This window comes from Bufo bufo, chromosome 5, assembly GCF_905171765.1.
Source record: "Bufo bufo chromosome 5, aBufBuf1.1, whole genome shotgun sequence".
In the NCBI taxonomy this organism is placed as follows: domain Eukaryota; kingdom Metazoa; phylum Chordata; class Amphibia; order Anura; family Bufonidae; genus Bufo; species Bufo bufo.
In genome coordinates this window covers 403,652,154-403,678,384 of record NC_053393.1, presented here as the reverse complement: position 1 = coordinate 403,678,384, position 26,231 = coordinate 403,652,154, and the positions used below count along the sequence as shown (strand labels likewise).

General features: G+C 42.4%; 1 protein-coding gene across 6 annotated transcripts in view; it reads left to right on the top strand.

Moving 5' to 3' along the window:
• SATB1 (SATB homeobox 1) overlaps positions 1–26,231 on the top strand; it is a 195,454-nt gene that overhangs the window by 124,047 nt on the left and 45,176 nt on the right. For 5 of the 6 annotated variants that reach the window (XM_040432952.1, XM_040432955.1, XM_040432954.1 and 2 more), the window contains exons 7-8: positions 897–1,351; positions 23,549–23,761. In XM_040432952.1, the coding sequence (XP_040288886.1) occupies positions 897–1,351; positions 23,549–23,761 (668 nt within the window). The remainder of the gene's footprint in view (positions 1–896; positions 1,352–23,548; positions 23,762–26,231) is intronic. The other variant, XM_040432956.1, reaches the window with a different exon arrangement.

Below are 26,231 nucleotides of genomic sequence, written 5' to 3'. Positions count from 1 at the left end.
ATCCGCTACTTGCTGGCTGTGCGAGCACAAGTTCAGTCACTTCAGGCATATGATCCCGCGAGACCCGTGACCTCCCGCGGCGGGTCTCACGGGATTGAGCACTGAAGTGACTGAACCCGCAAGTAGCGGATCAGCGGAACAAGTACAAGGGGGGTGGAGGGATGATCTGTGGTGGGTGGTTGCCCAGGTCCAATCAATATTAAAGGGCCCTGGAATAGCCAAATAAAAAAAAAATATGCTACCAGGCCAGCATAACATTCGGGGCACTGGACAAAGCATCTGGGACTCAAGCCCCGAATGTTTTGACCTAACGACGCCCCTGCCCATAGAAATGCATGGGCTGTGTGCAATCCACACAAAAAAAAAAAAATGCGGATCAGGTGCGGACCAAAAATACGGTCGTACGAATGGGGCCTTTAACTCAATATAAATATAGGAGGTCATTTATTATCCTGAAATACGCCTATATTAGGCGTAATTCAGGTGCAGATTGTGGCACAAAGGTTAGTTGTGCCGTAATCTGTGAATCTTCCCGCTCACGCCAAGTAAAAAAAAAATGGGCAGGGAAGGGGGTGGCAGGCACGTCTCAGTTATCATTTTTTTACGCCTGTTTTAGGCGTAGAAAATGGTCTGAATGTATGCTAGCTAGGATGCTGTATTACATTTAGAACTGGCGCTGGATGCGCCGAAGTTATGGAGAGGCCTGCACCTCTTCATAACTTCGGTGTATCCACCACCAGATATAGGGGCTATAAAGACTGGCATCTAAAACGCTGGTCTTAATTAATGACCCCCATAGATCTTGCATAAATTGTGTATCATACTGTCATTTTTCTGTAAGTTGCTGCTGTTATTATATTGTTATATTAAATAATTCTGTAATTTGTCTTTTATAGTTGATATGGAAGACCTGTCTGAACTATCTCAACAAAATACAAATCATGTGAACTTTGGTCAGCAGCCTATTCCCGTTAATAGCCCCGAAAAGCCTTCCTCCCCCGGACAGCATTCTCTCAGCAGTCAGACAACCGTGCGGACGCCACTTCCCAACCTGCACCCAGGACTTGTATCTACGCCTATCAGCCCTCAGTTAGTGAATCAGCAGCTGGTAATGGCTCAGTTATTGAACCAGCAATACGCAGTGAATAGACTATTAGCCCAGCAGTCCTTAAACCAACAGTACTTGAACCATCCTCCTCCTGTCAGTAGATCTATCAACAAGCCTTTGGAGCAACAAGTCTCGCCCAACACAGAGGTGTCTTCCGATATCTATCAATGGGTACGTGACGAATTGAAACGAGCAGGGATCTCGCAGGCAGTATTTGCACGTGTGGCTTTCAACAGAACTCAGGTAAATATGCTGCTGTTAATGTAAAGCTTCTCATGTCCAGTTCTGGAGCTCCATCAGTAATGTACAGAATAAATATTAGGCTCCAGGAGATAAGATCAGTGGAGAGTCTGCTCTCGCCCCTCCACCTCCTATCTGCTTGCACTATGTTTTCCTGCTAGATAAACAGATGCATAAGAAAATGATGTTGGTAGGTGATTAGATAAAATGAGTTGTGCATTATACATGTCTTCTCCATAAGCATTTCAGCGTTCATTTACAGTAGTCCTTCCATACTGGGTTAAAGAGTATGTATGCCTTTTTTAAATCCATTATAACAATTAAAAAAATTGCAACTTTGCAAATCTACCACTGTTTTGTATCTACAACTCCTTTAAAGACGTGTGTGTCTCCATGGTTACAGACTACAAACAAACCCTGTGTAGTCTGATACTGCAATCATACTCCCTTCCATCTGTCCCCCACTTCTTAGTAATGAAGAAATCGAGTATAACTGCAGTATCAGGCTACACAGTTGTTGTAACTAGGGACGCACATAGCTCTACATAAGAAATTGGTTTCAAAGTCCAGCTAATGTGTGTGGGACCTACTTGCTCTTTCTTCACAGTAAGGGCTCGTTCACACGACCGTGTGAAGCCCGTGCCCGTGCTGTGGACTGCAAATTTCGTGTGGCAGCCGCATAGGGATCACTTGAATGGGTCCGCGATCCCTCCGTTCCGCAAAAAGATAGAGCAAGCTCTATCTTTTTGCGGTGCGAAAGCACGGAATGGAACCTCAGAAAGCACTCCGTAGTGCTTCCGTAGTGTTACGCACCGTTCCGCATCTCCGAATTTGCGGACCCATTGAAATGAATAGGTCCGCATCCGTAATGCGGAATGGCCACGGAACGGGCTTCACACGGTCGTGTGAATGAGCCCTTAATGTCAGAGGATCGGTAGAGTTCAACTGCCTGATCCTTTTGTTACGAAGATATGTGTGCTCTCTCCCCCATTCAGAACATATGCACACTCAGCTTGGCCGAGTGTGCGTGTGTATTTTGGCGTCTGGAAAGATAGTTGTTTGGCCAACAGCTGTCTACTGTGTATGGTTGCCCTAAAATTGTTCTGGAAGCTTGCCGCTGGTTCAGCTTGTTTGTGTGTAGTTTGTTTCAATTACTGATATTGTCACGTATGTGGGAAAAATGATTTTCATATGTTTTTGCATTTTGGACTTTTTTAAAGAGAATCTAAATGTGGTAAACTCATAGATAGCAGTCATGAGCACTTGCAGTAATGTAGATGATGTGCATGGGGGAACTGAGCTCCGATATCTCTCTGTTGTGTTTCCTAGAGTATACAGTATCTACCAAATTAGGGTAAACTAGTAGGCTATTTTGTATGGAAAATTGACCACAGGACATTTATGCTTTCTTTATACTTACCCAAAAGGTTTGAAAAGTGTGGAGAAATGTGGCATAGCTAGAGAGAGTACAAAAAAAGTCTGTAGGCTCTACGAATGGTTAGCAATGCTGCTTTAGGCTCCATTCAGACGTCCGTAGTGCATTGTGGATCCACAATACACCCGGCCGGCACCCCCATAGAAATGCATATTCTTGTCCGCAAAAAAATAGAGCATGTCCTATTCTTGCGGGCCACACTTGCGGACGTGTGAATGGAGCCTTAACGTACTGGGTTTGAGTAACAACCTGGATAGGATAGACGCTATATAGAAAAAAAAGGAAAATCCAGGCTCACCAGCTCCAGACACTCCTCTTCCCCAGTACACAGATCCCATCCCAAGTAGTGTGGTTGACATGAAGCAGAGAAGTACTGGGTACAGGAGAACAAAACAGAACTTTGTTTGAGGTCCAATAAAACATGAGAAACATAAGCACAGAGAAAACATGTTTCTGGTGCAATATGTGCCCTTAAAACCCCCCTCAGCCCTTTCCTGGACAGCGAAGGAAAGCATACTTACCTACTTCCCGACACTGGCTCGGGTCCCGGAATGTAGACGTCCAGTTGCTGGCTGCAGCGGTGACTGGCTCCTCCTCCATCAGGATGTGACATAAAGGAAGCAGGTCACTGATGCTGCCAGCGATTGGCTGCAGCGGCTTGACACTGGAAATGTACAACCAGGGACTTGAACAGAGGCGGGAGAGTGCAGGGGCTCGGAGCCAGCATCAGTAGCTTGCCCTTCACTGATCTGCGGGGGGTTATGTCCAACCACTTTAATAATGGCATGTAATGATAAAGGGAGCATCGCGTGCCTGAAACGCGTACAGAAGGCGTGTTCTCTCCGCTTATGTTTTTCATGTTTTAATAGACATTGTATAAAGTTGGATTTTATTCTCCTGCCCTGGATTTGGGTACGATAGTTTACCCTTCACAGTGTTAAAGGGACCATGGGGCTATTTGCTATCTACATGCAGCTTTCCTATGCTATCTAGCAAGCTACAACTGCAGGCCAGAGGATGCCTTATATTCAACTCGTATTTACTCAAATTGGAGCATTGCGCTGCAAAAAGTCTCCATGTAAACCAGCCTTACATTGGCTTATTAAGCTATTAACAGCTATTTCTAACCCCCCCCATATATGTGCAAGCTTGGCCAAGCATGCATGTGTCCTCCGTAAGGAGAGGGGAATAAGCTGCGGCCAGAAGCCTCTAACTACTGCTCTTCTCCTGAGAGAACAAAGGTATGGGCATGTTGAACTTCAGCATACCCGCCCCTTCTGTTCCCTGACATGTGCTGTGAGGGAGAGTCCGGATACCGCCATGAACAATAGGTGGTCAGCCAGTGCCATTGAAATTGGCAGCCTTGGCGTGATTGTGGCCATTAGTGCTTAGTCTTAGTGCATGAGAAGATCAATGATATAAAATGTTTCTTCCTTATTGATCAGTGTTGATCATGCACGCTTCAAAATCATCGATACCCTTTGTGCAAAATGTCATTTGCCTGACATTTACAGAACGTATCTCCATGATCAGACTTGGCATATGCACAGTGATTGTACTGATGGCATTCCCAGCAGACATTCTGAGATTTGTCAAACCCCTGATCATTTGCTTTAGGCTACATGCACACGACCGTATGTGTTTTGCGGTTCGCAAATTGCAGATTCCCCAAATAACGTATGCATCCTTTTTTTTTTTTTTGCGGATCCATTGTAACAATGCCTGAAACGGACAAGAATGGGACATGTTCTATTTTTTTTGCGGGGCTACGGAACGGACATACGGATGCGGACAGCAGACGGTGTGCTGTCCGCATTTTTTGCGGACCCATTGAAATGAATTGGTCTGTATCCTATCCACAATAAAAAACAAACGAGCAGTTTCATCAATACGTACAGCAGGTTCAGTAGCCATACAAGCCAATCGCTGACTGTAACCAATCGCTGACTGATCTTTGGATCCCTGTGGTGGCAAATATTCAATGCAGCAGAAAACTCCATTAACCATATATTCTACATGTCCATTGTAAAAATGTCAAAGAAAAGGGTGCACCTTATGCAATATACCCATCACATTTTAAACCCACACTTATATGAGCTACAGATATTTGGTTGTTTAGGTGTTTTCATATTTTACTTGCATCATTTGTAATATGTCATGGTCAATATTCCCTCTAAGCTCCAGGACTCTCTGAGCTTCCCTTTAATGGTTGGACAGAACAGTTCTAGATCTCTCTGCCCGATCATAGAGAAAACCGTGCTAATGACAGCTGCTCCGTCCTTCGTATGTCCTCCCTCTCTATGTTCAGTGCAGGAAGGAGACATTGAAGCTGAATTATTAGTGTTCGTCATCTTCATGCTATACAGCCAGATGATGGGACCTGGAGAGGGGAGTAACCACAATCCCGGGTATCCAGCTTTAACCCTTCCAGCATTAACCACTTGACTCTACTATACCACCATGATTTTTTTACATTAACCCATTCACTTACCTAGACCACGTGGATACTGTAGTTTACCCCCTCACTGTCCTTGGCTACCAGGGATACTGTCATTTCCCCCTCACTGCTCTAAAGCACCAAGGATTCTTACATTAACTTCTGAGCTGCCCGAGACGACCAGGAATACTGCAGTTAACCCCCTCACTGCCATAGGCCACAGTTTTCTGTACATTAACACCTTCACTGGCCAAGAGCACCAGAGATGCTGGAATTAACCTACAGTCTGTCCTAGATCGCTAGGTATAATAAATATATTAATGCCTTCACTGCCATAAACAGGCAGGGAGACGGACTGCCCAAGATTTCCAGGCTGCTGACACAATGACCTCTTATTGCCATAGACCACCAGGCATACAAACATTACCTGCTTCACTGTGCTAAACCGCCAGAGATACAAGCAGTAACCTCTTCATTGCCATTGACCATCAGAGTTACACACAATAACCTTTACTGTGCAAGACCTGGCTGCTGTTTTAAAGTTGGCCTATCACTGCAAAATGCAGGCCGCATGTTATAGCGCAGGAGGAGCTAAGCAGTTTGAGATATAGTTTTGTGGGAAAATATTCAATAAAACCTAAAATTTATACATTTAAAGCTCTTATACATTTAAACATATATATATATATATACTTACACAGAGAATGCTCAATCACTGATGAGACCGCCCCTGTGTACAAGTGAAGTCAGAAATAGCAGAGATTTAAATGTATAAATTTAAAGTTTTCCCACAAAACCATATATCAGTGTGTTCAGCATCTCCAGCTCTATAACATGCTGCCTGCAGGTTGCACTGCATTTTTTGATGACAGGTCCTCTTTGATAATATTTGCCCGAATGCTATATGACCCTTTGCATCTGGTTGCTTTGTAGCTATTTATTAGGGAGCTGTACATACGGTAATTATTTGTTTGAAGCTGTCCTGTATTGCCCAGCTTAGAGGGAATAGTGCCCAATACTGCCCCACTAGCTACAAAGGCTTAAAGGAAACATTGGTCATTGTGTTTTTTATTGTGCCTCAGTAAACATTTTGACTACTGTCACAAAAGGCTTCCTTTTCTGCAGTGATTGATACCTAATATATGACCAGACGAATCAGTAATAGCCTTGTAAATAATGTGCAGTAGAATTATCTTGCTTTTTACACAGTTACTTTAATCATTAGTAATGATAATGCACATTAAATACCACTAATAGTTCAAATGTGGCTTATAATTACTGCCGTCAAGTCTTCTGCAAATCATTATACTAAATATAGGAGTCCCACAATGAATGCAATAAAACTTGAGTCTTGCAAAATATCGTAATTTATTATTATTTTTTGTCTATGCCATTTCTGTACAAAGTATGGATTCATGCTAGTTTTGGAAAGAACTAAAATAGGATTTTTTGGATTCATGCAAAAACCAAAAGTCACTGAAATAGCATTGAAAGAAATCTTTATTAAGTTACAATATGCTGCTGTTAGGTTTGGATAAACCTGCAGATTAGATATTTTAGTGTTTTCAGAAAGGGCAGCTTGGAATAAGTGGTCCGCAGTAACTATTCTGTGGGGTAAGCTTTTTTTCTATTGCAAATAAAACTGATTTGCGACACACTAACCTCTCATTCTGACCTGTTCTAGTCTGGTATAAACTGCCTCTGATGTATGTTATTCATTTCACATGTTAACCTGTACCTTGTGTGCTATACTAATAACCCAGCCTCATCAAAATTCTGATTTTGTGATTTCTGATAGAAAAATGCCACTGTAATTTTGAAATTCCTGAGCATTTCTGAAGATGGCTGCTTTTGAATATTCAATAGAGTTTCTGTAATAGTGAAAGAGTATGTTCTAAAACCTCCTAGAAGAGGACTAGAAATTCCTCTCCACCCTGAGATCTGTCATGTACAATCTCTTTCCCCTTCCACCGACTATCTGTAACATCTAGGGAAGGTCGAGAACTATCAAAAAATGAGCAGTGCAGCAGCACCACCAGCTAGGTGAAGAACTTGCACACAGTCTGCAGAAGCCTAATTGCAGGACATTTTTAATGAAGACTGTTTAGAGAGTTACTTAATTTTACACCCAACCAAAAAACAAAAATATTCAGTGCCTTTGAAGAGCCTCATTGCAAATGGCAGTTTTCCTGGACCATTTCTAATGGTGGGAAAAAGCAGTAACCAATTTTGAACAACTGAATCCCTTAGGCTGAGCAGAACATATAGAAGCCTCTTTAGAAGCCGCTGTCCCAAGCCCAGGGACCAGTTTCTGGCTCAAAATTCTGGTTCAGCAATAAACCTTATTGATACCCCATATGCCTCCTTAAAGGGTAACCGTTATGTTTTCATAAAAAAAATCAATTTTAGCATATGTTACTGCTGCTGCAGCATTATGCATAAAGCAATATTTAGTTTCTTCACATACCACTGTTTTCCTTGAGCTTTTCCCTTGGTTACGGCTGTTTAAACATTTACAATATGAGGACCTTCTCAAGATGGCTCCTCTGCCAGTTCTCTGAGGCCAAAACTGCTTTCCCTCACTTCCCATACACACTTGCTCTAGCCAGCAGCTCTCTGCCAGCCAATCAGATTGGATTATTGAGAGACACGCCTCCTCACTCTGAAGCCTAATGCAGGCATGCAGTGTGAAGGACCGCCCCTCTGTCTTCTTAGCTGGAGACAGACAAGCCATAGCAACTATCTTTTAATGGAGCAGTGGAAAGGGACAGGACATTAATGAAAGCTGTTATTATAAGGTAATTACAGATATTTTCGCAATCATTAACAGACTAACTCAGGTATACATGCCTAGCTCTAATAAACTAGCAAATAAAAGAAATATGACAGTTACCCTTTAAATAACCAATAAATACAGAACTCTCTAAGGCTACTTTCACGCTAGCATTTAAGTTTTCCGGTATTGAGTTCCGTCATAAAAACGCTTCAGTTTTGTCCCCATTCATTGTCTATGGGGACAAAACTAAACTGAACAGAACGGAATGCTCCAAAATGCATTACGTTCCCATACCTGAGAGCAAACAGCAACATGTTGTAGTTTGCTTTCCGTCCTGGGATGTGGAGCAAGACAGATCCGGCATGACCCCCATTGCAAGTCAATGGGGACGGATCCGTTTTCTCGGACACAATAGAAAACGGATCCGTCCCTCATTGACTTTCAATGGAGTTCATGACAGATCCATCTGGGCTATGTTAAAGATAATACAGCTGGATCCGTTCATAACGGATGCAGACGGTTGTATTATCAGTAACGGAAGCGTTTTTGCTGAACCCTGCCGGATCCAGCAAAAACGCGAGTGTGAAAGTAGCCTTAGATATACTGTAGTGTAAGATGCAACTAAATAGACTCCTTTCGATTCCTTTTCTTTTTTTTCTTTTTGACTATGGCACAGTTATGTATTGCTTTGACGTAAGGTGTTTTTTTATTTTATTTTTTTTTTACATAAGATTCCATAGTTTTTTCATGGATACATGGCTCTGTCAAATTGGTAGATTTGACCCTGTTTATTTACTTGCCATTTAATAATAATAGACTGACCATACAATGTAAAAGTATTTTAAAAGTTGCAAGGTTAACAGAGCTGTGTGGTTCCAGCATTGACCTCTGTCGGTGGAGCTCTACCCAAACAGTGTACAGGTTGTCGGACCCCGCTGGTCAGCTAGTGATAGCCTTTTCTGACGACCGCTTTAAGTAATTTCACACATCTGTGAAGTGCAACACTTGAATTCATGGCATTCATGAATTCTTTGTTAGTTCACTCAATTGTTAGGGGGATTATATTTGCAATGTCAATATGGGAATATGGGCCATTCACCCTTTTAGGATTTCATGGTGGGTTCCATGTTGAAATCCTTACCAGATCTGCTACCATTATTTCTCCACTGCATACAGACAGAGTTTTTGTACTCCTCTTCACAGACTCTTTAAAAGTAATTCAGGCAGAAATTGTCTGTGAGAAGAGTAAAGACCCTATTACACGGGCAGATTATTGTTAAGGTGATCGCTAACAAGTGTTCGTATGAATGCTCGTTAGTGATCATACTGCCGCCTATTACCCGAAAAATGCTGCAGTATATACGAACAAAGCATTAGTGAACGCTCTTCCCTATACTGAGGAGGAAATCGCTGCATGTAATAGCGGTGGTCTCCTCGTCTAGCGAGCAGGCGATTGACGGGATAGAACAATTCCCTCCCGACAATCGTCTGCTCTATCTGCCCGTGTAATAGAGCACTAAATCTGTTCTTTCTTCTCTTGATTTCCACATGGAAAAAGCTGCGGACTAGCCCTATACAGATTAACCCCACTGAAAAGGGCTAACTATTGCATGGATCTGCAGCATTGTCAACTGCACGTGCATGGCAGAAATCGAAGTGTCAGCCTTGGATTTCTGCTGTGGATATTCTTGTGTTTTGCTATTTGCAAATCCATGACTTATGAACATATCCAAACTGTGAAGACACGGCACATGGAAGCATCTTTTAAATGGGTTAGGAAAATACTGTTCTGCTAGCTATCTGATGCCACCTTTAGCAGGAGTGCATGTATCTCAGTCTTTGGCCTAGTTTATAAGTGAATATTACTAATAAATTGTATATAGTAATCACAAACATGTATGAATCCAAGTAGAGGGTAGAAAAAAATATGTAATGCCTTCTATGTAAAGCTGAGTAAATTCCAGGAGCTAGGTAGCCAACGATTGGGGACCTAGTGTTAGTGCCCATCCTTTTGGGTTATGTAAATTAAGCTCTATGGCTTCTCGATGGATCTAAGAAGCATAGAACCTCTTTAAATTGTGAGAAATGCATGGTTTCTCAGATGTCATTGAGTGGGGGTGTAGTTAACGTTTGATCTTTGTACATTGTGTTATATATCTCCAGTTTAGAAAATCACCTCATCATTCGTTTATGTAGCCAGTGCCACATTTTTTTTCTATTGTGTTTGTTGTCCCTGATTTTTTTGTAAAAAAATAAATAAAAATATTCTGAACTTTCTAAGACCTTCATGATCTCCGTGGGAATTGCTCAGCAAGTACTCCCTTTCTCTACAACAAAACCAGTAGGCAATCTTGTATTGAGGAGACTCCAGTTGTGTTACTGAGCCTAAGGCCCCTTTTGCAGAACTTCTTTCCTCTAGGAGGTGATCGATGTGTGTCCTGATTAGTGACCTTCATATGCCCCTTAACAGCACCTAGCAAGGGGTTAACAACAGGACATATAACACATGATTAAGCCAACGTGTGTTCATAGAGGTTTAGGTGGTAGGACGTAAATCCTTCTGACTAAGTATGGTCTACAGCACACAGAGATATTTCAGCGGGCACATTTCCTAATACAGTATATGCAAGTTATCCTTTTTAACTCTAATATGTTGGTGTTACTCTAGTTAACACCAGTCTCTCAGTTTATCTAATTCATGTTCTTCACACTGGTGTCCAGTGAGATGTGTGGCGTTGCATGAAGGGAACATTGTGGTAACAAGCATTTTCTTTCATGACTAAAAATGGTTGGTTCTGCACACTCAAGGAGCCATAATTAGATTATTATTTTATTTTTTTTTGTCAAGGAAAATTACAGTCAGCGGCCACAATGTTCCTTACGTGCTATGGGCAGGAGCTCAGCAGTGTGAGGATTCCAGAAAGCAGTCCTTCAAAACTAAGCTTTTTAATGGTGACATGGGGTGACATCTATGTCATTTGGATTTGAAGATATCTGTGAAAGATCTGCTTTTATAAATTAACCTAAGAACAACTTTTATAAACCTATATGTACTGTTAAAAGAAACAGTGGGTTGGATCAGGCTGTGAAGAGGCTACGTCTTATTGATTCATGCAGACAGATTGTCAGAACTTATTAGATTAATAACCAAGGACCTATTGTATTGTACTTGACTTGTTTTATACCTGTTACAAAAATGGCTCTTCATCTTGGCTGTTGTCCAAATGCTCATTCGGCTGACAGTTTCCTCTCGACCTTCGCATACACATGCACGCTCAACTTGGCCAATCATGCATGTGCTCTCAATGAGGAGAGGGAAATAAGGGCTGCCATGCCATGCAAATATGGGAATGGTCATGTTGAAGTCCAAGATTTCCAGTCCTTCTTTCCCACAATATTTGTCTTTTGGAGAGAATTGTGGCTTCCCCATACTGAATAGGTCCTTGACTTGTCCTGCTAAAACCGTCTGATTCAGCCAACCTAATGTGTATGGGTAACCTAAAAGAGTATTTCAAGATCTTAATATTGATGGCACATCCTCAGGAAAGGCCAACAATAACTGATTGCCGGGAATTTCATCCTACATCCCTGCCAATTGGCTGTTCTGCAGTAGCTTTAGCTCTGGAACTACAAAGCTCCAGCCACCATTTCATTGAAGAGAATGGGAGCAGAGCTACAGTAACCAGCTCAGTCCACCACACAGTGTATCTGGCTCCAGAGCTACTGCAGAACAGCTTATCGGCGGCTTGACGCACTATCCTGAGGATAAGCTATCAGTTTTACAATCCTGGAATAACCCTTTAAAAAAGGACACTTTAGTCCAAAGTGAAAATTTGACTACTCATTGCTAATGCATGGTTAGCGTACCGGGTAGCCTCCTCTTGATCCATGCTGCCTGTTCCTCCATTCTGCCCCCCCTATTGCCTTCATCACAGTCTCAGACTACACTATGCACAGTGGACAGCAAATTTTCAGTTTGGACAAGATCGGTTTAGGATGGGGTTGTCAACTAAACACTTACATTTTGTAAAACTGCTGTTGATGTGTATAAAAACTGTTTGGAGGTGACGTGCAAAAGGTGGTCTGCTGCACTTATTATATGTTATATGTTTTAGTGGTCCTATAACTCTGAAGTTTCATGTATCCCATTCTTGTAAAATTAAGTGTATATAGCCAGCGCGTTTCTTATTCTTAGAGTCTAGTGTACGCTGTCATCCCTAAGGAGAGTTTTGAGAACCATTACGTTACATTATGGATAAAAACCAAAATGTTCTTATTGAATGTTTTAGTTTTTATGGAAATAACAGCAAACATAAAACAAAACGCTGCAGCTGCCAACGGATTGCACCCTTTCCCCTTCATTTATTTCTACCATACAATTTCCTTCCAGTTTTTTTTTTAGAAAGATGAATGTTTGTGGAGAAAATAAAACAAGGAAAAGTTACCACTGATAAATATTTCTGGATTGAACTGCTTCTTGCATGTTGATAAATTACAATCCAATATGCAAAATGCATGTGACTTTAGGTCTTTGTGTTTGCTAGTCTGGAATATTTAAAATGTAATTGAAAAACATTCCCCCACAGCAGACAAGATAACCTAAGACTTCCAGTTTTGTGTTGTTCACATAATCAGCTTTACTGTAAAGACTGGGAAACCATAAGCAGAGTCATGTCTTTATCTTTAGAAGGTGAGTGAGTTGTAAGATTTTTCCAACTTTTATTAAAGGGGGTTCTCCGGGAATTAAGGAAATGAAAATAGTCTACACAAAACCTGTCCTAATTTGACAGGAGGACAAGTTAAAGAGCTGCCTCATCCTCCTCTTTTACTGGTCAGGGATTATGATCCTGAATCCAGTTTAAAGGGTTTCTGTCACCCTGCAAAACTCATTTTTTTTTTTTTGGATAGTTAGATTCCTCATAGTGCGATAAGGGAGAATATAATGCTCTTACTTACTTTCATGCGGCCGATTCTTTATAAAACGAACTTTTATAATATGTAAATGAGGGCTCTACCAGCAAGTAGGGCGTCTACTTGCTGGTAGCTGCTGCAGAAATCCGCCCCCTCGCCGTGTTGATTGACAGGGCCAGCCGTGATCTCCTCCTCCGGCCGGCCCTGTCAGTAATTCAAAAATCGCTCGCCTCGCGTCATTCGGTGCAGGCGCTCTGAGATGAGGAGGCTCGTATCCTCAGCACTCCCTCAGTGCGCCTGCGCCGATGACGTCTTCTCTTTCGGTGATGTCATCGGCGCAGGCGCACTGAGGGAGTGCTGAGGATACGAGCCTCCTCATCTCAGAGCGCCTGCGCCGAATGACGCGAGGCGCGCGATTTTTGAATTACTGACAGGGCCGGCCGGAGGAGGAGATCACAGCTGGCCCTGTCAATCAACACGGCGAGGGGGCGGATTTCTGCAGCAGCTACCAGCAAGTAGACGCCCTACTTGCTGGTAGAGTCCTCATTTACATATTATAAAAGTTCGTTTTATAAAGAATCGGCCGCATGAAAGTAAGTAAGAGCATTATATTCTCCCTTATCGCACTATGAGGAATCTAACTATCCAAAAAAAAAAAAATGAGTTTTGCAGGGTGACAGAAACCCTTTAATATGATCTTCAGATGAATCTCTTCAGGGTTCCAGATGGCAACCAAAATGGTCGCCAATGTGACTTAGAATTGCAAAATGGCGACAAGACTTTGCGCCTAGACCCTCCGCTGCTCTGCCTCTTTAAGAAGAAAGGGCTTTCATCCAGCAGACACACGCTGCAGACTTCTGCTGGGTGATGATCCCCCCTCACACTCCCCGGCAGAGGTAGCAATAATGTCTGTACAAGCGTCATAGACGCCTGTTCAGGCCATTTTACTCCCTGGAAAAAGACTCATGCGTATTTTTACGCATGGTCTTTTTCTAGTCTAGTCTAGTGTATCAGAAGCTGCCAGGTCTGGCACACATGAAGCCACGCCCCTCTCCCGAAAAGTCCCGCCCCTCACGGACATCTCTCTCACCAGGATCAGCTCCAGAGTCTGGACTAAACACTACATTATGGTTACAGGACCTGTGGTGATGTCACAGTCATGTGATCAGCCATGTGTATGGGAGGAGTTAGGGGAACACAGGCTCTGTGTAGGACTGTGCTGGCGGAGAATGCAGAGGTACTTTATGTATGGAAGGTGTGTATAAAGCAGGGCTATGTCAGTGTAACCAGTCTATTGTACAGTTTTCTGTGTGTAATGTGCACACAGTAGTTCTGTGTAATGGACATGTAGCAGTGCTGTGTGTGCAACGTGTATATAGTAAGCTATCTGTGTAATGGGCATGTGGTAGAGCTGTGTATGTATATAGTAGCATCAGGTGGGCACTGTGTATGGTGGCGTCAGGTGGGTGCTGTGTATGGCGGCGTCAGGTGGGCGCTGTGTATGGCTGCGTCAGGTGGGCGCTGTGTATGGCTGCGTCAGGTGGGCGCTGTGTATGGCTGCGTCAGGTGGGCGCTGTGTATGGCTGCTTCAGGTGGGCGCTGTGTATGGCTGCGTCAAGTGGGCGCCGTGTATGGCAGCGTCAGGTGGGCACTATGTATGGCTGCTTCAGGTGGGCTCTGTGTATGGCTGTGTCAGGTGGGCGCTGTGTATGGCTGCGTCCGGTGGGCGCTGTGTATGGCTGTGTCAGGTGGGCGCTGTGTATGGCTGCGTCAGGTGGGCGCTGTGTATGGCTGCATCAGGTGGGCGCTGTGTATGGCAGCAGTGGTCTTATGTTTAGTGTATAATGTTGGATAAATGCAAAACTGTCTACATTTATTTCTGCATGGGAGACTAGCAATGGTTTCCCTGCAGAAATATCAGCCTTATAACGTTATGTGGGCCTATGCATTATATATATGAAATACCGCAAAATTTGTACTCCTCCTCGGCTAAAAATACTTCTCAAAATTGTTAAGAGGAGTATTTTTACTCTTCTGGTAAAAATGTAGTGCGACCTTTGCTACCCGGCATAGAGGGTGGGCGTGGCTTGGGTTCCCGCGTCTTGGGCTCCTGCCTCCAGCAGTCTCGCAACTTTGGAGGTGAAGCTGAGCTGGTTGGGGACATTTCAACTAAAGGAGGACGTACAGAGCTCCCGCACAGTCCACGGACTAGGCGAGTCACCCGTATACAGATTTATTACTGAGGTCTTAATGAGAAGCCAGGGATTGGTAAACCCTGTAAGAACACGTATACGCACTCACTGGTCTCATACCACAGTATGTCCGTGGAATCCCCTGTCCTAGTCTGCCTAGCACTGACCGGATGGCATAGCATTATATTGATTTATAATGCTATGTAACCCTTAGCGGTCTGGAGTGTACTGGATAACTGGATTCCAGAACTGTAAGGGTTACATAGCATCATAAATCAATATAATGCTATGCGACCCCGGCAGTACAGAGCTCCTGCACGATCTAGAAAAGGACAACTATGTTAGTGCAGGGCTCCTTACTGACATGTGAGGTGATGGGCAGAGAGCGGTTAGCTGCTCCTTTCTGCTCCAAAGACATCTGAAGACAATGAGGGCACATCCTAGCAATACGCCCCCATTGTCTGTAATGAGACAACCCCTTTAAGTGATTGGCCTTTTAAGGATTGCAGTGGGGATAGTTTATTTTAACCCATTCTGTGTCACATATAGAAGAATATTGGTTTGAAACCCCCTTAAAAAATTAACTCCTTAAAGGGTTTGTATACACTAATTTCTGAGACTGGCAGGATCTTTGTTGGTGATCATACTTACCTGATCTCCAGTGTGGGGTCCCGGCTCGTTTGCTCCACCGCCCCCGTTGCTTGTCTTGAGTCCCTTCATGAAAACTCCCTGTGGGCTGTAGCCTAGGAAGCCTCATGCTCCTAAGCATCCCATTTTTTTATTATATTTTTTTTATTGGAACACTACAGTAGCCATGTGGGTGAGAGTAGGTGGGGGTTTTAATGGAGGAACAGTGAGGGGGTGTAATGAAGGACGGTGAGCCTCAAGATTGATGGGGTTAGAAGAACGAATCAAAAGGAGAGACAAATGGGCAACTACACAAGGTAAGACGTCTTTTTTAAAAAAAATTATACCGAATGTATTTTAAATTTGGCGACTAAACATGTGATTTGGCTCCTAAATTTTTCAGGTTAGGAGCCAATGGCTCCTTGATATTTTTTTTTAGTCTGAAGCACTGCTCTGTAGGGATGGAGTTCATTAGGAGACATGAAGTACAGAGAGGATAGTGGGAGTGTAGATAATGAGCAGCAGCACTTGTATGCAGTCTCCATTACCACAGCCCCACATTATCTGTCCTGTCTGTCCTCTCTGTACTTAATGTCTCCTCATGAATTCCATTCCTACAGAGATTCAGCTGAAGATCTTATCATCTGTATTCAGGAACATAATCCCTGACAAGCCGAGCAGAGAGGAGGAGTAGGCTGCTCTTTAGCTCAGTGTTCTGAAGTAACTTGTCCTCCTGTGTGATTAGGACAGGTTTTGTGTGTACTAATAGGACGGCGACCATTTTATTTCTCCTAATGATTGCTCCATAGACAAAATTAACCATTATAGCTAATGAAATGTATTTGGGTATATATTTATACTAAAGTAATATTTAAGTATTTTTATTTTCTTAATTCCCGGAGAACCCCTTTACGTGATGGCCTATGTTCAGGATAGGCCATCATTAGCAGATCTGCAGGACCCGCTAATCTGCTGTTTGGGTATACCTCTGTCATTGGAAGTCATCGCCGGGACTAGACAGCACCATCAACTGTGTAGTGGAGGGAACTCGCTACTACAGCATGGCTCCTATTAAAGTCAGTAGTAGCAGCGCTGAGGTGATCAGCTCTGTCCACTACACAGTCAAACAGCTGATTGGTGGGAGGTGCAGGATGTCGGACTCCCACCAATCAGCTAGTGATTGCCTTTCCTGAGAATAGGCCATCCAGTAAAATAAAAGCTGGGCAACCCCTTTAAAGCGGGTCTGTCACCAGATCAACCCTATTAAACCAGGCACATCGCCTGGTAGGGGTGATCCTGCAGTATAAAATAATATCTTCCTCCCTCCTCACTGTTGGCGCCATGGTTGTTGATAAAATCACACTTTTATTCCTTTGCTGGCAGGCAATTTGGAGCACCAGGAGGCAGGCTTTTTCAGTACGAGCACCGTTATGCGACGCCTACTGGTCTAAACACCCCCTCCCCTTGATTGACAGCGCTAGACCAAGTTGAAGCGAAGTCTAGCGCTGTCAATCAAGGGGAGTGTTTATACGTTGGTAGGCGTCGCATAGCGGTGCTCGTACTGAAAAAGCCCGTCTCCTAGTGCTCGAAACGAAATGAATAAAAGTATGATTTTATCAACAACCGTGGCACCAACAGTGAGGAGAAAGGTATTACTTTAAACTGCAGGATCACCCCTACCAGGTTTTGTGCCTGGTCTAATTGGAGTGATCTGGTGACAGAGCCGCTATAGGACCCTATATACAGGTCGATACTCAGTATGTTTACATTGACCAGTGTAAGCATGCCTTGAGACAAAAATACAGATGAAAAAATGATTGCTTGTCATTGATGACATCTTTTATGTTGACAAAAAAATGCACGTTTGTTGGCAGCACGTCTTCCCGTGTAAACAGGAGATGCATAGCTGACATGTAACTACTAGAGGTGAAGTTTGATCGAGTGATCTATCAAATTCCCAAGATAATTATCTAGTGAAAATTAAAGTAAACAAGCCCAGTCGATTTCCTAGATCATTGATCAGCACCTGTTACAGGCATTTCATCTGCCCCTTTAAAAGATTGCTGTATTGTACCGCTCAAAGCCTAGACAAGGCAGGATAGCAATATTACACAGTGGAAATGTGTATCTCTAACATGGCTGTCCCCAAGGAAGTGTTTAAAATGGGAAAACAAATAAATGGCAGCAACATTTAAAAAAGACTTTGTTCTAATTAATGAGACTAAAATTAAATACAAGAAAACATAAAATGTGTTCAAAGCTTTTTATTAGCAGCGTCAGTTTATGCTGCGGATTTCATCCATTGCAATGCATTGGGTGAAATCTGTTGCAAATCCGCAACAGATCCTTATGTAACATATGAGATTTTTTATTTAATTTTTTTGAGGATGCTGCTAATCTGCAGAGGAATTCTGGCCAGTGTGATCGTTCCATAAAATATGTACCGTACATGTATTGCTTGAGATGTGTGTAGAGAGACATGGAGCGCCTCTGATTTTCAATTTGACAGTAGATCTCTGTGTCGAGAAAGCTCTGCTCATCTCTCGTTTGAAATGGGAGGAATGGGACCAGTTCTGTGCTAACAGTCTGTGAGCGGGAATATGACTGAAGGTCTTGTTTAAAGGGAATGTGTCATCAGAACATGACCTATTGTTTATATCACTTTTTTATGTTTAACAGATTTATAAATAATTTTTGATGGTCATTTTTCATTTTCCATGTCCATATCTATATTTAAACAAAAATGTTAAAATCCTGCAGTTTTCACACTGGCCACTAAGCCTAATAATAAGCACCACTTCTTAGTCAGTACAAATCACTTTACTGCAGTTAACTGCTTATCTGTCATTCTATTCCTGCCTGTAATTATATCACCTCTGTGTATAGATAAGACAAGATCCATCATTGTAACGGGGAGCCGCAGGCATCCCGCATGTGTGCAGGAGCGAGGATGCAGCCTGCGTCCTCGTCTCCATGGGGACCAGGGGGCAGGGAGGACCCGGCCGCGTATGCCTCCTCACCGCGGCCGGCATCCTCCTAGCTGAAGGAGGTGCTGAACGCCGATCACAATTCATCACTCTCAGATGGTTTGGGTTGGACTTGGGTCACGCGACGCTCGCCTGCTGGCCACAGGTTGCCTGTGAATGGTCTTGCTACCCTCACCAGCATTTTCATATTGTGCCTTCTGTGTGTTCTGGACCTCGGCTCTGTTTTTGACCTCGACCTTGTGACCTCCTTGTATTTGACGTGACTCTTGGCTTTTGACTCCGGATTGTGTTTTGGCTTCGTTATCGGATTGCTCTCTATGTATCTGCGTGTCCTCCTGGCTTTGACTTTGGCTTGTCTGGCTCTGTTTAGGTACTACTGTTATCTTCTTAGGCCCCTGCACATATCTAAGTGAGGGACTGCCGCCAAGTTGTACGCCGTCGGTTGGGATGGGCAGTGCAAGTAGGCAGGGACAGAGGTGGGGTGGAGTTTAGGGCGGCACTTATCCCTACCCTCTGTCGTGACAATCATTCACAGTAGGGGATTGTCAGAGCTCATCTATTCTTTCCTTGTACCAGACCTCTGCACAGGTCACAGAGCATGCTTAGAAAACTCTCCCATAGAAGTCAGTGAGGTCCTCTCCAGACTATTGGGTCTATGGACCATGGGGCGGCCCTAAAGCAATTTTCCTGATGCTTTGTAAATGCTGTTGAGAACAGCTAAGGCAAGATGGCCATCCCCATAATAATGTTCAGAAAATAGAAGAAAAAATTCTACAACAATAAAATAAAAAAAGGATTTTACTGGTTTTAACTGGCAGATAAAACATTTTTAGTGACACATCTATATTATGTTTTAACGTATAGTTTTCTTTATGCCATTTTGCTGCCGTTTCTCAGTAGTTGCATGTAAAAATTTAGGCCAGTGACTAAATTAGTTGCACCCTTTTTTACAGTTGCTATTTTTAGTAGTACCTATAATTTTGTAGAGATGACATCTCTAGTTTATGTACCGGTTACATCAACCCAAGCCTGACATGTATCACTCACGGGTGGAGCTTTCAGTGTCTCTTTAAATATGGGAGTCCTTTGCACTTGTCAGTTTCGTTCCAGTGTATGCAGCTTCTAGGAATCACAGTTATCTTGGGAATGTCCCCTGTGAATTAGACATTGGAAGCTACATGACAAAATGACTTCTAATTATGCACGAATGAACTTGTTAAAGGGAACTTGTCAACAGTTAGTCTTAACCTGTGCTATTCGTAGTCGAGTATTTTCTACAGAGCGCGCCAAACTATTTAGCGGAATAACACATGCCGAAGGGCTGCTCATCCATAATCTGCCCGAGCCGAACCATTCATTTTCTGCCATATTATGTGGTATGGGACAGATTTTCATCATGGAAATGAGGAAGCGTTCTGCTTCCACCCGCCTTTCCTTTAATCTGTCATATGCATTTTCTTATTAAAAACACAGTTTCGTACTCTTTTACAGTGGGGGCACCCCCCCCCCCCCTTTCCTTTGAGGTCAATAAATATCTGTATGTTTTTGTTCCTCCATGCTGTTTCTTTAGATGAGCTGTAGTAATAAAGGGACTGCAGTACTGAAAGTGTAATGCAGAAAAGAAACCATTTCATTATTACTTTTCCGCACCCTTAAGAATTCCACTTGCTGGATTCATTGCTATAATACAGATGGGGATGAACAACAGGGACAATTAAAGCAGATTAGAATTAAAACCGGAAAAAAAACAACTATATACACTCTTTTTTTTCAGAGAAAATTAGCTATTTAGACTGCGTTAAAACATAGATTATTTAAATGAGTGAAATCGGCATATTGTATTATCGGGTTCAACTACTTTTTAGAGATAAAATTATAAAAACAAACCTACGACATAGACGGTACATAATTGCTATTGGGAGAGCATGTTTAAGAAAACGAAGAAAAAAACCACATTGAGCGTGTGGTCTTCAAGTTGTATTCAGATTTTTACTTTATTGTTAAAAAAAACAAAAAAGTCCTAAAATGAGGTCTTTGGAATCATGAAGGATAATGGCCAATCTTGTAGGCTTTACAAGGAGTTTACGTTTGTGTAAATTACATGGTGAAATGAGATCTGCTGCTTAAGTGTAACTACAAAATTGCTACTGTGCTCCATGTAATTCTTTGTAGTATAATCTTGGAATAAACCAGCCGTCCCTATCATTACAGAATAGAAGGTAAGAAAAAGGTACTATTACACTGTCACCTCGCCACAGCGCTCCCTCCACTAGATAACTATGTATGCTTCATACTTGGCAATGACCCAGACTGTTGGGTGGAGCTCTGTACTAATCCTCCACCTGGACCAAGGGTCTAATTTTCTGAGTCTCCAAAAAGACATTCTAGATAGTGTTGCTTTCTTGGGAGAAGGAGTTTTTTTTTTTTCTAAGGTGCTTTGATGTTGCTTGAGACTGATCAATTCAGCTTCAATCAATGATTATGTATAAAGACGAGACAATCTGGAAGCCAGACAGGCGACGGCTTCATGCTAGTGCTTCATTCTCCATTTCCAAAGTACTCTGAAATTAACATTGAAGGTGTTGTACACTAGATTACGGGGAATACCATATTTAACCCTTGACTGCCATATCAATCAGAAGTTCTTTGTTCGTACAATCTACCCATGATATCTATTTGCATGTCAGTGATTGCGGCTTATCTCTCCAGAGACCAAATGGATTGGGTGTTGAAATTCAGCATCTCAGATCCTTCTTTTCCTCTACATCATCTGTTGGGTGGAAAGTCAGTAGGCACCCATACACATAAGATTATCGCTGCTGCCATAAAGGGAATCTTTCACTTAGAAATCCATTGCAGGATTCTGGAGAGAAAATACTTTTAATCCGTATGCAAATAAGCAGTTAAGTGCACTGAATGTGGGCCCAACTCTTGCTCCTCCTGTTTCCTCAGCCAGCCAAGCCCTCCTTCTTGATTGACAGGGCCAGGTTCCTGCTTAGTCATCTTGCCAGGGCAGCCAATCAAGAAGGGGGAGGTGGGGCTGACAGAAGGAGTAGGAGCAAGGGTGCACAGTTTGGATTGGGCCCACCCTCGGTGCACTTAACTACTTAGTTACATATAAATTTACATAAACATTTTACCCCAAATGAACGGCTTGTGCCTGGTTTATCCTTGAATTTCCTGGTGACGCACTCCCTTTAATTGTGCTCATGTGTCCTTTCCTAGCAAAAATGTTGTGCTTTATTTTTACAAGCTCTAGTAAGTGTTCTTTGACGGGTTTCACTTGAAGTAGTTGTTTTTGTGCAGAAGTGAGAAGGATAAAAGAAAGTAATACCCTTCTTCCTTCTGAGGGAACGGTTCTCACCTTTCTTAAAAGTAATCATTTATTCAAGTCCTAAACCCTTCTTCCTCAAACTTTCCTGTAAGTTGTCTCATGGTCACCCTTTGAACCCAACAGTTGGCCTTTGAATAGATTCTTCAAAGCCCAGGATGACCATTAACTGCGGCCAATGTTGAATTTACTATTTTTGAGACGCACATCTTCAGAAAAAACGTCTTACTTTTTCCATTTACGTTTTTACAGATGCATATCATTCACAAGCAAGCTTGTCACAGGCAAACATATCCAATCGTCACGTCCAGTTTGCAATTACTTTCCCTTGAATATAGTTATGGTCTAGTAGCAGTTCTTTAGATATATTTGATATTATTATAGTGAACACGACACGTGATGAATTCTGTTAGGAAGTGCAGCTTTGTGTTCATTGCTGTTACTAATGTGCTTCTTTCAGAGTAGAGAGAACTGCGAGATTGATAAAGAGTCTGTGGATCACAAGTGACTGCTTTTTCAGTCTATAAATCAGATGCCTTGTGTTTTTGCAATGCTTAATAAATTACATGCCCAATTAATTGCCATGACCCCATCAATAATTGTTGGGAGGTTATCTGCGCTGCCATGATAAAACTGAAGCTTGTGAGTGCTGTGTATATTTATCTTAACCAGCGTAGTTAATGGCGGTTGCTATAAGACACGTATATGCCGTCCAGCTTTTATAGTTAGAAGAACTTGAATTACTAGACCTGTAAGAATAAAAAGCTGCAGGGGCGTTGAACCAATTTTGACAATTAAAGTAGTTTAGAAACGATTGCAGTGGACGGCGTAAACTATTGTCTGCACAAAATATATATAAAATGTATATAGTGTCATTTACTGCATATCACTGAGAACATATCAATTAAAAATCAATATATTGCATAGAAATCACTGACCTATAGTAGTTACTACCGTAATTTACCGTATATTGGTAACCAAAATAGACAGGATTATTAACACATCCGTAAAAAAGCCACAAAAAACAGGCCCCATATTGGTTTATTATTTCAGAAACCAAAGGTCCAGTAGTTCATCTTGTGCCATCTAAAGACATATATAGGTGAGAGAAACATTGTGCCAAGTGATGATAACAGAACATAAACAATAATGCTGGCAAATACATAGGGGAACCTCCTCATATAGCCTGACGCATGTCCTGGAATGAATGGTTCCTCGGGGGATAATTATAAAGAGAACACCATATATATTCCACCAATGTAGCACATATAGAAACACATCTTTGCACCAATTTACTGGCCTTTTATTACGAGCCCTCTGTGTTGGTTATGTCTCTTTTGCGTTTTATTTACATTAGTTTTGTTGGTTCTTCCAATTTTCAGCATTTCAACTCATTCCCTTTTCCTTTTAGCAGTTGTCCTCTATTCTTGGCAGAAGAACATAGTTAGGTGCAACGGCCTCCTCATTTTTTTTGCAACTAATATGTTGTAATCCCTCAATTTAGGGCTTGCTGTCGGAAATTTTACGAAAGGAAGAAGATCCCAAGACAGCATCTCAGTCATTACTGGTAAATCTACGGGCAATGCAGAATTTCTTACAGCTCCCTGAAGCTGAGAGGGACCGAATATACCAGGATGAAAGGGAAAGAAGTCTCAATGCAGCATCCACCATGGGTCCAGCACCTATGATCAGCACACCACCAGCCCGTCCTCCACAGGTAAAGGATGCAGAAACGAAATCATTGCTCTGTCCCAGCCTATCCAAAGTCCTCCTCAGTTTTTAATAAGGTTTTAACCAGGGTTAATTCTTCATACTCCTATATTACAGACTAATACTTTCTCAGAGGCAGGTGAACAGATAAACATTTATCTTCCTGTTGTTGACCATTTAATATCCTCCCATCCTTGTTGAGAAGTCATATGGTATAACCTATTCTAGCTTCACTTCTCTTTAGAGTTGATAGTCAATGATGGCTAACGTTCACTACAGCCCACTATATCTGCTCCTAACCTTGTTGTTCAGTTGCATCCTGACAGAAAGCTCACTTCCCGCCACTAAAATCTTCTAGTAGTCCTGTTCTTGAGTCTTCTGAACTAGTTATTGGTGGTTTGCCAGCATTTCGTGAATATTTTCTTTATGAACTGGTTATCTGTTTTAGTTACAACAGTGAGTTTTTATGTGTTGCCCATGGCTTCTATTCCAGAAACAGTGCCACATCTGTCCATAGGTTGTGTGTGTTGTTGCAGCTTTGCTTCATTCACTTTAGGGGAGCTGAGCTACAATAAAACCTATGGGGCAAGCATGGCTCTGCTTCTGGAAGAAAGCAGCCATGTTTTTCTAACTGTGGACAATCCCTTAATGATCTTCTATATAGAATCTACCTGCAGTTGTCCTTCAGTAAGTGCATACTTAAAGGGGTTGTGTTACTTCAGACACTACAAGACACTTACTAATGTATTGTGATTGTCCATATTGCCTCCTTTGCTGGCTGGATTAATTTCTCCGTCACATTATACACTGCTCGTTTCCATGGTTACAACCACACTGCAATCCATCAGTGGTGGTCGTGCTTGCACACTGTAGACAAAACACCAGCCTATTTGAGCTCCCATAGTCCCAGCCACCAGAGAGGCCGGCACTTTTTCTTATAGTGTGCAAACGCGACCACCAGTGATGGATTGTAGGATGGTCATAACCATGGAAAGGAGCAGTGTATAATGTGATGGGAAAAATTAATCAAGCCAACAAAGTAGACAATATGGACAAATACAATACATTAGTAAGGGTACTTTCACACTAGCGTTTTTCTTTTCCGGCACTGAGTTCCGTCATAGGGGCTCAATACCGGAAAAGAACTGATCAGTTTCATCCCCATGCATTCTGAATGGAGAGAATTCTGTTCAGGATGTCTTCCGTTCAGTCACTGAACGGCGATTTGGAGGGAGGAAATACTGCAGCATGCCGGATCCACATGCGCAGACTGGTAAAAATGTGAAAAAAAAAATAGAAACGGATCCGTTTGTCCGTATGACAAACGGAGAGACAGATCCGTTCTTGCAATGCATTTGTGAGACGGATCCGCATCCGGATCCATCTACAAATGCTGTCAGTTTGCATGCAGATTGCCTGACCCGGCAGGCAGTTCCGGCGACGGAACTGCTTGCCGGATCACTCTGCCGCAAGTGTGAAAGTAGCCTAATGGCCTTGTAGTAACTTTCTCTACATGATAAGCGCCTCTTGCTGAAGTGACACAACCCCTTTAAAGCACTGGTTAACCTCTGTACACCTATCCTTATACAGAGATAATCTGCACAGAGTACATAACTTTGGGATCATATTGCTTTACTTATCTTAAGTTACATGGTATTTTATAGCTCATTCTCTTTCACGGCTGCTTTCACAGTTCTTTAGCTTATTGTTATTAAATCTCAGAGCATTACCGGCTTTTTGAATATTTGCACAGATATTACTCTTGGTCTTGAAGAAAAGCGTAAAGGAGTGTCGAGGTCTGTTCTCTGTGTTAGTTCTGGTAGCTGCTGAGAACAGCTGATAGGTGGGGGTACTGGATGTCGGACCCCCATGATCTGATATTAAAGACCTCTCAATAGCTGTAACCCAGAAAGACCCTGTAAATTTAGCATCCCGTTGGATGCTGCGTGTATTCTTTGGGAACTTTTACACTACTAGGGGATATTTTTACGATTGGGTAATTGGTATTTAGGCATGTCTAAGAGGTGACTGAAGTCCTTTTCACATTGGGCCATAATCGCTTGCCCCATTGATCGCTCGCACAAACAATCGCTTAGCCATCTCCCGGTATAAATATGTCCAGCGATCAAGCGATAATTCATTCGTTTGCTGTTGGCATCAAGTAATCAAGCACCAAACAACTTGTTATATTGTCAGTCGATGCTTGTTATAGGCAGGTCATCTACCCGTGTAAATGAACCCTTACATTTCACTGTATAGCTTGCTTGCTAATAGTGGGCACACTTGTTTTCAGATCAAATTGAGTTACTACCATTTCACTTGCAGTTGCTTATCCCAGTAACCTATGGGGGGATCAGTGAATTGGCTGGTTGTAGGTACTGTTGGCAATCAAGTTGCCTAAAATGCAATGCAGGCATGGATTACATTGGAACAAATTTGTGTCTAGCAAATGCTGTCCCAAATTGACCAATGTAGAA